Genomic DNA, 13,701 nt, shown 5'->3' on the forward strand with positions numbered 1-13,701 from the left:
AAATTGGCAAACTCTGATAGAGAAACGATCGATTTGGAGTCACAAAACCTCCAAATCTCACCAGCAGATGGCGAGGACTCAAACTTTTGACCTCAGTGGTGCTAAATATATACGCTACCACTAAGCCAAAATGTAAAAATATCCTGTGATACTAATGTGGGGTTCGAAATATAGGGAGGATTGCAGGACAGAGACAATTAAAGGGCGATCTTAGTCAACCTTATACGTTTATTGTACAATATAAGAACCCTGAAAATGTAACTGGTTATGATTTCACTGAAACGTCAGTGAAAATATATTTTCATTTGAAATATAATTTCACTGTAACACATACATATATAAATATGTACTTAATCATATTTTTCGTTTACGGGAAGTGCCCGGTATAACGAGCCACGGCGAGCGGTCTCACGGCGCTCGTTATAGCGATTTCCGCTGCAGTGAATACGTTTTGCAAACGCTCAATTTAGATAATTCGCGAACGAAATCCGCGTCATTTAAACTAATAACTAGAGAAAAAAAAAATAGGAAATATCGATTAACTTGAAAAAATAAACGCGTTCGATGAATTTCGGAACGGATCAATTTTGCTGACCAAGTGACCGCAATGTTTTAGTGGAAAAATGTCCGTCATCGAGTTCAATGCACCGTAAGGTACATAGTTGGCAAACTGTACAACTTTCGATTGGCGCCAATAATGAATTACAAATGATTTCACAATGACTATCACTCTGAGTGAAATTCGTCAAAGTCTACACTCGATTAAGTTTAGATTCGAATACTGAAAAGAATCGCTGTGAATTAAGCTCGCCTGTGTGCTTCAGTGTTACCAAAAAAACCTTACGAAATGATTAATCCAATGTTTACCTTGTTCAAAGAATATGAACACGTTTGAAAAAAAAACAACAAATTCGAATCTCAAAGTCTGCAAAGATTAATTACGATGGAATTGCGTACGTCCATTTTACTTGTGTTCGCAATCAACTGTAAGTGTATAAATAATTACATAATATTTCCCAGAAGAATAATAAGATTCGGGTAAAGAAGTGGTGCCAAATGTCAAAATTGACATTTTAAGTGCCAATTTGGCTCTAATAATGATACAAAAAAAAAAATGAACGGTATCGAATTTAATTGCGTGCTAAAATTACATTCGAGTTGAGATATTTATAACCGACAGTATTCTTTCCACGAAAGTTTATTATAATATAATAATATATTATATTATATATAAAAACGGACTCGATGTATTCATGTGGGTATGTTTGTATGTGGCGGACACGTGGACAAGTATTGAGATTTCAAAAAAACAAATTTTAAAATACCAGAATAGGGATTTGCCGTGACGACCGATCGTGTCCAGGAGACGCAGAGTAGTGGGGAAGTGGGGGGAGGGTGTCGAGCGTCTGACATGTGCTCCTGATATTGAGTGATTTGGAACGAGTGGCGTCAGCGTCAGATGCGCGGGAGCGTACACACATACATACATCCACGAAGGCACACACACTCATTCATTCATCGAAGCGGGCGAACGGCGGGCGTTTAGTGAACGCTCACTAACTTTTTACTATTAATTACTTTACATTATATTTATTTTTACCATATAACTTTATTTTAATTCATGTATCAATTCCATATATGTACTTATATAAAAATGTCTGAAGAAAAAGATCTTCGACCAATGTGTTTCGCCAGTGATGACGTATGGATGTGAAACCTGGACATTGAACGCCAAGTTGCTAAACAAAGTCCAATGCATTCAAAAAAAGTATTGATCTTTCGATTTTTAAATGCTTTTTATTATTACGAAATTATGTTCACAATACATCTTATATCTATTTTAATAGCTACTGATCTACTGATCATTTTCTATTTTACAATTTAATTTAATTTGGTTAGTAATCATAGTATTATATTATTCTAATGTTAATCTACAGCATAATAGGAAAAAGAGCTCAAAAACCTATTCAAAAAAGAATGGAAAGTTGTATAACTTGGCATAACGAGGAAAGACAGGAAACGAAATACGTGGGTGAGAAGTATGACAAGGGTAGTGGACATAGTAGATAGAGTAAAAAGATTGAAATGGCAATGAGCGGGCCGGGCCGCGTGGCTAGAAGAATAAACAAAAGGTGTATAAAAGAAGTGCTAGAATGGTACCCGAGAGAATGCAAAAGGGTAAAAGGAAGACCGCAGGGAAGATGGATAGACGAAATTAGGAAAATGTGTGAAGTGAGACGGATGAGAGTTGCGCAAAACAGAGACGACTGGAAGCGTGTGGGAAGGGCTTTCATTCGGCAGTGGATGGTGAGCGGCTGTAAATGATGATGATATAAATATGTATAACTCAATAATAACAAATGTTAAAAAATCATCTAGAAATTTAAATCATATCATTTTGTATATCATCATCAAAATTTGACTGATATTGGAAAGTCGTTAATTTTTTTAACGACAAAATATACATATAATATCGCTATTCCGTCTGTGTGTCTGCCTGTCTGTCTGAGATAGCGCTCGCCATACTATAATAGTCGTTTCGATTCCACATTCACATGTACGTCACAGCCAATCCACTGCCAAAACGTATATATGTACGAATACACTAACAAAAGAAAACTTCTATATATACTGGTCGCTACTAATGTTTCCGCTTAGTAGAAAATTTACCGCCATCTTAATTGATTAATTGATTTTTCTATCGGAGTTTTATATTGCTATATATGTATAGGTAGGTAGTTTTTACCATTTTTTTCATATTAAACCATTAAATATAAATATAATATATTTATATATATTTAAAAGGTATTTGGAAAAATTCGATCGCGTGGGGATCAAACATATGACCGACAATAAATTTCTTTTAATTTTTTTTTATTTAATATCTTAATATGCGATGATATGTCATCGGATACAACACTAGTATGTCATAATCTTCATTATTTATTATTTTTTTTGTAAATAGGTTTGTTAAATGTAATTTTATTTAGGTTTTCAATGACAAAAGATACTATTTAAACTCCAATAGAATAAAATTGTAAAATAGTTCCTACATACGAGTACAAAATTTGAGTAAATATTCAAATAAAAAAAATTGAAAATGAAAAAATTGAATTGCTTATTGAAAAACATCAATTGTTTTGAAAATTTTTTCACGCTTTCGTATCTTTGGTAATCTCATTAATTTAAATCAACATTTTATACGCATCTGAAATTTCGACGCGTTACTTGCATCAAACTTTTGGACGCACAGATGGACCCGATTCAATTTTGCGAATCGAAAAAAAGTTCATTCATCCTATTACGAGTTTGGAAACTCTTGTTTGGTTCGTCACCGAGAATAAATAGTACGTGATAGGAAAACTTAAATTAAAAACGTGTTCGCCTTAAGAATTTCTTTTCGTACTTTCATCGAATTACATGTTTTTCTCTGTTCATTGTTACAGGCCCTTTTCGAGCTCGAGCTGGCTGGCTGTAACGAAATTACAGAAGCTGGACTTTGGGCCTGTCTAACACCTAGGATAGTTTCACTCACCCTCACAGACTGCATAAATGTTGCTGACGAAGCTGTAAGTATTTCTCAAATGTATTTTAAATTACTGAATTGCATGCCGATCTATTTTCTACAAACGATTCCCAACCTGACAAGTACGCAAGGGCTTGTTAAGTGGTTAAGGACCTAATACAATACGAAAATGTCAATGATTTACGCAATTAAAAATATTGTTAGTCACTGTTCTGTATCATTTTTAAGTGAATTTAATCAAATGAATGAAGGAAAAACGTGAGTTCAAAATTTTGGTTCAATTATTGCGTGACGTCGGTTTTGATGCTTTTCTCACGCTAACGACCTATTTTGATGGTTTTTTTTTTAATAAATATTGAATGTGGTTTATTTCGGTATTTTATCGACATTCGACACGTTATATTTGATTTTGTGCGTGAATCTAATGTATGGTTTTACTTTGCCGCATTAACGTAATCGTATTTGTTATAGCCAAATCTGGGCATCGTTCTGAAATTTCATCCAATTATCTTCAAATTCAAAAGTCACGTTCTAATTATACTTTCTTTTAATGATTTTGTCCTATTATTTTCCTAGCCATAACTGTTTGTGTAGTTAAACTTTTTTTGTAACAAACACCTACATACTTAATATAGATTGCTTTTAAATAAATAACATATGAGCCGTTATACAATATTTGAAATTGGCTTTAAGTCCCTCTTTACAATATTTTTACAAGTTTTGCGTTTTACAATATTTAAAAATACTGGTGGCTTGAAATACGTTTATTCTGCTTTTCCGAGATTCTGGACATATCGAATTGAAATAAGTTATAACAGTTTGTGAATTAAGTCAAACAGAAATATTGTTTTTGGAACTGAAAATTGGACTTTCGCCACTTTCAAATATAACGGCTCATATATTGGAAATAAAACTTGGTTCAAACGGATTTGATGTATGTTTGTTTATATGTGACGATGCTGATTCTTGTTCCAGTTTCGGTTCCGGTTCCGGTTCAAAATTAGTTTGGATTCCGGATTCCTATTTCGGTTCTGGTTCTCGATTCCTATTTCAGTTCCGGTTCCCGATTCTTATTTCAATTCCGGTTACAACTTTGATTGCGACTTCTGTTGTGACTTTGGTTCCGACATCGGTTCTGATTTCAGTTCCGATTTCGGTAATGACTGAATTGTATGTACTATTGTCCTACCATGTATGAGATTGAGAAGAATGAATCTTTAGACTTTGGAGACGAAAAGAATGAGAGGTGATCTATGTACATAATTGAAGTCTATAAAGTTTTAAATTACCATTACAATTGTCCTATGATAAACCTGCTTACGTTGAACAAAAACACATCTGAGAGGTCATAGTCTCAGTCTCCCAACAGACAATTACATATGTGCTTCAAAATAATTAAAGAATCCTACTTTTTATACATATATAGTGGTTAAAATTTGGAATAGTCTATCCAATTCATTAGTAGTTTCTATTAACTAGTATGATTTCCTTAAAATAAATGGGTTTTTGTAGTTCTTACTTTTTCCTTTATCTATGTTTGTACATAGTAACAATAGATGTGATCATAGAAACAAGTTTTGTGATCATAGAAACAAGTTTTGTGATCATGCGAAAAATCGAACTCGAGATTTTGACTGATTCGAACTCAGAATCAATCACTGATCACGGTTTCATGATTTAGAAAAAAATGTATGTGTGTGTGTCTGTGTATTTTTGAACAACGTTAGTCCTACCGAACTGAAATTGATTTAAATTAAGTTTATCTTTTGTATTTTCTCTTGTTATTTAATTTTCGTCTATTTTGGGTTGTTGATATTTTCTTTGGTTTTTTTTTAATTTTATTATCTTATTTTATATTTGTACATCTGTACGTACTACTGTATGTATTATCAAACCCCTTGGCTTCATCGATTTTACAGCCTATTTTAAATATTCCTAAATAAATAAAAAACAAAATATGTTTCATGTGTTTAAAATACACGACGAAAAAACTTCTTGAAAATATCCACTCATTTTTTGTGATTTTCGTTTATTCTACTGCTATAATGTATTGATATAACTTTGTTCATTTTAACTGGGGGTTCACCGCACCAGCAATCAAGGCAAGCAAGGGTGGATCGTAAGGGCCGGGCCGCACCGTGCAACTTTGTCGGCCGACTTGTTGCGCGACACGAAAAAATGTATGGAAATGTGTGCGACAAACAAGTTGACGAGTGCGGCGTGTCCCATCTACCTGCATGCATTGGTCTGGTCGCCCTCAACCAAGTTGTTCGCGAGTTGAGCGGTGCGGCCCGGCCCTGTGCATGCTGAAATCGTTAGCGACAGTAGCCTCGAGTGTGGTTCATTTTTCAATTTTTCAAATCCAAATCCACCCATTTAAATATTTACGGGAATAACACTAGTGAACAATAATCCTGGATAGTTAAATTAACATACGTATTTATGTATGTATGGAGTTTATATACGTATATGTAGGTGTGTATGTATGTATGTGTACATTATTCTTATTTATTTTTTACTAATTTTATTGTATTTCATTGTTATTTGTTTTTTTTTCTTTATGTAAAATGGTTATTTTTTTTGACCGTATATATAAATAAAGAAATATGCTTAAAATCTTTGTGAATATGCAAATACATTAAACACAAATTTCGTTTAAAAAAATACAGTAATACCTCTGATAGCGAAATTTCGAATGTTTTGAATTAATTTTCATATGAAAAATTGAAGTTAATTCCATTTATAATCCATTTTCACAAAATATGACGCTCATTTTTCAGTCGCAACCAAAATATGAAATTTACTTTAGTACAGAGTAAGTGGCACTTAATACCGTTTATAATTCGATTTCACAAAATATGACACTCATTTTTCAGTCGGAACTTAAAGAAAGAGGAAATTTACATTAGCATAAATAAGCAGTGAGTGCTTCCTATAACGAATTTTCTTTTAACTTAATTAAATTTTGCAGCGCAAGTTCGCTCGAACACCCACCAACATCTCGGTATATTTGAGATTTCAGTTAAAAAAGATTTGTTTTCAATTTTTTTTGTACTTTTAGGTTGGAGCCGTGGCCCAATTGTTGCCGTCCCTGTACGAGTTTTCCCTACAAGCCTACCACGTAACGGACACGGCTCTTGGATACTTTTCACCAAAACAAAGTGCTTCGTTGAGCGTCCTCAGACTGCACTCCTGTTGGGAGTTAACCAACCACGGTGTCGTAAATATCGGTAAGTCACTCCAAACTTTCTGCTAACTTTTATCTCGCAGACTTGCATAATTAACGGACTGGGTGAACTCTGCGGAACGTTTCCACTACGTACATACATACATATAACAGCGGCTCCCGAACTGTGGTACGTGTGCCCCCACCCCTAATGGCACGTGGTCGTCTTATTCAAATGGGTAAAAGTTGTTACCAGTATTTTTGATTCTTCTGACTTAACAAACTTGGTAGTTATGGCTTACAAACTGTGAAAGCCTTGAAAAACTACTGGAAAAATCTTTTGGAAAGTACAAATTTTCCCGACTCAAATGACACCTTTGAATGGATAAGATATTCATTTCTTGTTCTTGTTAACAAATATAAGTAGTCTCTAAATTGTTATATAGGTATTTATTATATAATCGCCTTATTCTGTCTGTATGTGTATGTAGTACGGGTCTACGTGACGAGACAGAATGTTAAACGACAGAAAACGCAAATATCGGAAGGCAAAGATCGTGAGTATGTACCGTTTACCATGCACCATTTTTTTTTTGATCTTTCGACTTAAGATCTTTCGATTTTCGATCTTTGCCTTCCGATATTTGTGTTTTCTGTAATTTAACATTCTGGCTCGTCACGTAGACCCACCACATATATATAATAATACATTCATAATCAGTGGGTACGAATAAATAACGTATTTTTAAATTGTACATATACGTAGTAAACAACTTTTCGATCGCACTGTCACGTATCCACGTTTCGCATTCAATGTTTCGTTTTGTGTCGTTTAACATTCTGTCTCGTCACGAAGACCGATGTAGTATATATGTACATATGTAATTAACGCTCTCCGTAGTATAATAGTCGTTTCGATTCGACATACGTCACAGTTAAAACGCTGCTAACATAATAAAAAAACCGATCGCAATGTATATGTATATGTATTTGTATATACTGTTTGCTGCCAATATTTCATCTTGGAAAATAGCATTTAGCCACGAGGATTTAGCGCCAGCTACTGAAAATTAAATCATAATTATTTCTATTGTTGATTTATATTGTTTATATGTAGATAGGTAGGTAGTTTTTACTACTACACTAGTATTATATAAAAGACCAAACTGTTGAAAGTCTATCGTAGGGTTTCTCGCTATGACCTTTGCTAGAAACGCTCCGACATATCGAGCGGTAGATCTCTCGTTTTTGAGAAACTTTTGTCACTTAAAAATTGTTATGAAACTTCGAAGTTACGATTACATGTATATCCTATGTATGTGATGCATGCCCCCCTCCACTTGGACGAATTTAATTTCATATACATATATACATATGTACATATGTGTATTAAGTTTTTCAAATCCTCATTCTAACTTTCAAACATGTATCTTTACAAAAAATTAGTGCTTAAAAATATATTGCTCAGGGATTTTAATTATATATTTTTATGTATATTTTCTATTTGAATGTTCCCCCCTCCCTTGACCATTTTCTGGATCCGCTAGTGACATATACATATGTAGGTACATATATTGCATGTATGTAATACTAAATTTGTATATTAATATGTATTTATGCATAAATCAGTTAAACAATAGCCCCCCCCTTATATATACTGATTATTTTTAACAAAATGAAGGCACGCCTGTGAAATCTGTCTCTAAAGAGGTACGAGCATTTATTAAGTTTGGGAAGCTCTGCCGTAAAATATATTAATGCTGTACTTCCAACTTGGCAAATTATTTTTTAACAATCTCACCATTACTGAGACACCGCTGGGTCCTCGTCGTCGGACGAGTGGTAGTCGAAGCGAAAATTTAAATGTGAAAATTCACCGTCTACTTTATTACCGAACTTGATCCATTAATCTTTTCGTTTTCCTTGTTAAAAGTTGACGCGATTTTTTTTGCGTTGTCCTTTTTGTATGTGTCACTACTGCGAGCAAAAAATCTTCTGGAAGGCGAGCGGCTTCTTTTTAGCGCGAATTTCGGTTCAAAGTGTAGTACCCGATAATACGGGTCGAAGTGTTAAATTTTTTACCATTTCCACTCGAAAACGAGATAAATTTTCTTTTATTTATAAAAAATAAACTCTGTCGTAATGTTCGGAGATTTGAAACGTTTTCCTAAGTAGCTAAATGATTTATACTTTTAATTTGCTGCGATCGCGCTGGCCAACAGAACAAAATACCACATTAATCTTGCACAAAACATTTCAGTAAAAGATAGTTATTGATTGTATGTAGAATATGCCCGGCTTTGCTACACACAGTTTCTTACAAAAAATGGCAATCCCGACGCTTAAATGAAATGTGAAAAATGTATGTTAAAATGTTTTGGTTTTCATTTGATATTTGTGTATATATGTAAATAACAATATATGTACACTAGTGTTGTGCCCGTCGATTTCAACGGGTGGTTTCGGAAAGGAGATAAAGTTATATGTTTTATATAAATATAATGTAAGGTAATTTATAGGCTCGTATCGCCGCGTATTCCCCTTGGCCTCTCCAAGACAATTCCATTCGTCTCTGTCTGGGAAACTCTCATCCATCTCATTCCACACATTTTTCTGATTTCATGCACCAATCTCTCCTGACCGCTTCCTGGCACCCGTGCACATTCTCTCGGGTACCATTGGAACACTTCTTTTGTCTATCTATCGTCCGTTCTTCTAGCTAAGTGACCCACCCATTTCCATTTCAATCTCTTCATTCTCTCCATTATACCAACTACCCTCGTCATACTTCTGCTCATCCATGAATTCCGTTTTCTATATTTCCTCGATATGACAAGCATACAGCATTCCTTACTTCTTTGAGTGCACTGGGATTTCTGGCGTTCAATGCCTAAGTTTCGCAACCATACGTCGTCACTGACAAGACATATCGATAAAAACCATTTTCATATCATAAAAATGTTTTAAAATGAAAAACTATAGACATATTTAACATTTTGAACAGCATAGTATTTCCTACAACATGTTTCATAAAAATCATCATACCGATCAACCCTACGGACTAATCTCATTGAAACTGATAAAAAAAGTATATGATCAATAAAATCTTTTGTCATATATTCGTTATAACTTGCCAAGTGTGTGTATTAATCACATCGCTAGTACATACTACACATTATAGTATGTAGTAGATGGAATCCATCACGGTTAAATATTGACTCATCCTCGAACACGCCGATAATCCACACAATCCATAGTAGCATTCCACTAGTACAATATATAATAACATAATATGAAAAATAATAGCCGGTCTCACATACATACAACACAGATGAAAGGCGGCATTGTCGGATGATTGATGGGATTCGAACCCCGTTGTTCAAACGTCTATACATGCCATATTGTGGATAGTATCTATGTACATACATACCTATACATACATGTATAATACTACGTGTATGTTTTGCTACGTTTGGATAATAGAGACAATAGGATCGTGTTCGTATTAGCCGACGAGCGTCTCCGAACGATAATTTTCATAATTGACCCGCGTCATAGAAATCTTCGACTATAATAAGGCGACAGTCACGGGACACGGTGTGTAATTATCTACGTTCAATTACGCGTGTAATATACATACATATGTATATATATAACGTACTTGGATATTGGATGTTGTCGCTATGCTGTTTGACTTCGGTTAAAATTCGATACGATTCAATTTTAAACGATCAGCGCCAAAATCGTCATACGTGTAATGTATTGGTGTCGTTTGTCGTCGATACTGCGAATGAAACTGTTTGTTTTCTACTTTATTTTTACATTGTTAAAATTTTGGCTATATGTATTGCAAAAAGCTGTGGATAATAGGAGTAATCGACATTTGAATTTGGATAATTGATTTCAAATGCAAAATACTTCAACCATTACAGCAATGTATGTAATTCGTTTAGAAATGAAGTCCAGCAGCTTAAGTTTAGCCGTTTTTAATACTTTTAAATTATAATTGAAAATACATATGTATACTAGTTTGACTTGAGGATTTTGTTTTGGACAGTTTTTTCGGTGTTTAATCCAAATTTTATTATACATACATATATTTCTACCATAGTTCCATGACAGATTACTTCAAGGTGACACCTATGGTCAGATTTTTCTATACAAATGTACATAAGTATACTTAAACCTTATCGTTCTGTGATGAATAACGAGTGACCGGGACTTATATTTTATCTTATTTCTCCAAATATACTGAATGCAGGGTCTTTATATTTTATATACACCTCAGCAACAGCTCTTCGATTCGAATTATGTCGTTAGGCAGGTTTTAAGTACTTCCTAAACGTTACAATACAGTTATAATTATACAATGCAATAGCGACATATCAATCAACAAATTCAAATCAATCAACAAATTCGCTATGTGTCGAATTTGCGAGATATAAATTTTAAATTATTTTCAAATAATTATGACAAATAAGGATGGATAGGTTTCCAATTTATTTAGAATCGTTTTAGATATAAAATTAGATAAATTGGCAAACTCAGGTAGGAAGCGATCGACCTGCAGTCGCATATATCCAAGATCTAGCTAGCAACATCGGACCAGGGATTGGTCCCATGACCCCCCGGTTGAAAGCATTATACGCTAACCACTGAACTATATTGTTGGTTATACATATAAACAGTTCCCTCACAAACCTATGTATGTTATATGAATTATTACTTGAATGTATGATATGTATATTTACCTAATACATACGTACATACATATATATGTGTGTAGTACACTTTATTATTTGGCAATTTTATGTAGATTGGGCAATGCCGGGTATGTCTTTTGGTACAAAATATAAGGTGAATGTCTTTATGCTGTATTATTATATGTACATATGTATAGCACGAGAATGTCTAACGTATATCAAGATTAAATTGTCGCCAAATTCTTAAGGCATGATTTATGGCACGTACGCGTTAAAGACGTCGACATTTATACCGCGCTTTTCATCTTCAACGATCTTTTGATATATCGTCGAAGATATGTACGTTTCGGTCTCTTCTTTCAGATAAATCATCAAAAGACATCAGGTGAAACTATTCCGAGCGGTCTAGTGGTCGGTATCATTTACGGTTCCAAGCTTCTGAATATGTTTTCTATGCTTATATTCGAGTTGTCCTCGTTTTCTAATAAAGTATTTGTGAAATGAGCCGTCTATTTTTTGCTTTTAAGAAATTTAGGAACCATATTTTAAAATTGAATGGGGGTTGATGATTTATTATCTTAAAAAAAATCTTTAAAAATTTCCATCGAATATCAGTTGGGATATATACCATAGAAGTGAAACTTTCAAGTCGAAAATAAAATTATATCCATATAGACAAGTGGTTAGCATATTATGCTTTCGAGTAGAGTGGTCACGGTACGATACCCACTAGTAGCTGTTGGCCAGACCTTGGTTTGTGACTCCAGGCCGATCGTTTTCTTTCAGATTTTGCCAATTGTTCTGATTTTCATTGAAATGGTTCCTGTAAAATTGGTATCTCCTTTCCAATCTTTCTTGCAAATCATCTCAAGTTATCCAATGTCTTAATGTTCGCCGATTTTTATAATACAAACCTGATGATGCTTGTATGAATTCGCATTTTATAAATGCTTGTTTTGATCGTATTGTACATATCTATATTAGTACACTCGTCCCTTTGAAGCGATCTGTAAGGACGAGTGTACGTACATGTTCGATTGAAATAAAAATAAAATGGAATAAAAATAAAAGACAATTGATATGGGGAGTTATCGAAGTTGATGTGAATAAAAAAATATGCATTACAAATGGTAAACAACAGGGCTAACGAGCATCCATACGTGTTAGAAAGAAAACAATGCATCTTTTGTGACCATGTTCATAAAAGTTTACTTTTAAAAAACTATGACATTTTCCATAGTTTTTCACTAAGAAGCTTAAGTTTATTGAAAAATTGAAATTGTCGAAAAAGTTAGGATCACTCTATGTACATATTTGCATACTATTTTAGAGTCGGAAATGTAGGTAAACTGGTGGAGCATGAGTGACTGGAACAGGCGGTTAATTAACTCGTAATCTGGCTAGAATCACCTGCCAAAAGTGACAGTTCGGAGATGTTCAGAGACAGAGAAGCGTACCGTACAATCAATTATCTCCGAATAACGAATATTCGACGGTGTGTGTGGCTCAGTGACGGGCAACCTTTTTAGGGTGCACATATGTACATGACACATACATAAGTGTATCGATTTGTTCTCAGAACACTTTCGGAAGAGATTTTTTTCGTGACGAGCCTCCCGTTGAGATAATAGCTTTGTTTTTGTCGTCATAATATTTTTTATGACCAATTTGTTCCCCTCGTTGTTAGATTTGTTTATGCGAGTGAAAGAATCTGAAGGGTTGCGTTTCGATTTGATGTGTTTTTCTTTTTATGATCATATTGTGCCAATCCACGTGAACATAGTTTTAAGATAATAAAAAAATATATAAAAATTTTAAAAACTAACCTCTTCTATATTTTGTTTATAAAATTAAGACAATATATAAAAACTTAATTAAGAAATCACCAATTCTCTCCGTAAACTTTGGTCATGAGTATGGTAAAGTGCTCAATCTGCCATAGCGAGAGGGGGGTGAAAAGGGAAAAAACGATCAGAACATTGTGGACAAATAGGACAGTGTGGACGATAGACGTCACCGTGAACGAAGATGCAGTATTTTCAAACGTGTCTATTACGATTATTTTTCACAGTGGTAATGGCGGATGTCATGGTAATGACGGACGCACAGCTCTTTATAGAATGACCCCTATTCCAAGAACTATCCGTCTTCTTAATGAAATCGTTGCTGCTGAGCTTAAATGTGATACTTTACACCTCAGTGAGCATATGCTATCCGAAATTAATTTAACCTATTTATCTGGTAGCCTGCGCTCATCATTATTTTCATAATTGAATGCGATGCATGAGTGGAATTTTGATCATATC

The 13,701-nt window shown here is 34.1% G+C and overlaps 1 protein-coding gene across 1 annotated transcript in view; it reads left to right on the top strand.

The window, feature by feature from the left end:
* LOC143919316 (uncharacterized) overlaps positions 1 to 13,701 on the top strand; it is a 124,662-nt gene that overhangs the window by 19,732 nt on the left and 91,229 nt on the right. Inside the window, exons 2-3 of the mRNA XM_077441572.1 lie at positions 3,447 to 3,569; positions 6,588 to 6,756. Coding sequence (XP_077297698.1) covers positions 3,447 to 3,569; positions 6,588 to 6,756 — 292 coding nt within the window. The remainder of the gene's footprint in view (positions 1 to 3,446; positions 3,570 to 6,587; positions 6,757 to 13,701) is intronic.

This window comes from Arctopsyche grandis, chromosome 11 (genome assembly GCF_051622035.1).
Source record: "Arctopsyche grandis isolate Sample6627 chromosome 11, ASM5162203v2, whole genome shotgun sequence".
NCBI classification, from domain to species: domain Eukaryota; kingdom Metazoa; phylum Arthropoda; class Insecta; order Trichoptera; family Hydropsychidae; genus Arctopsyche; species Arctopsyche grandis.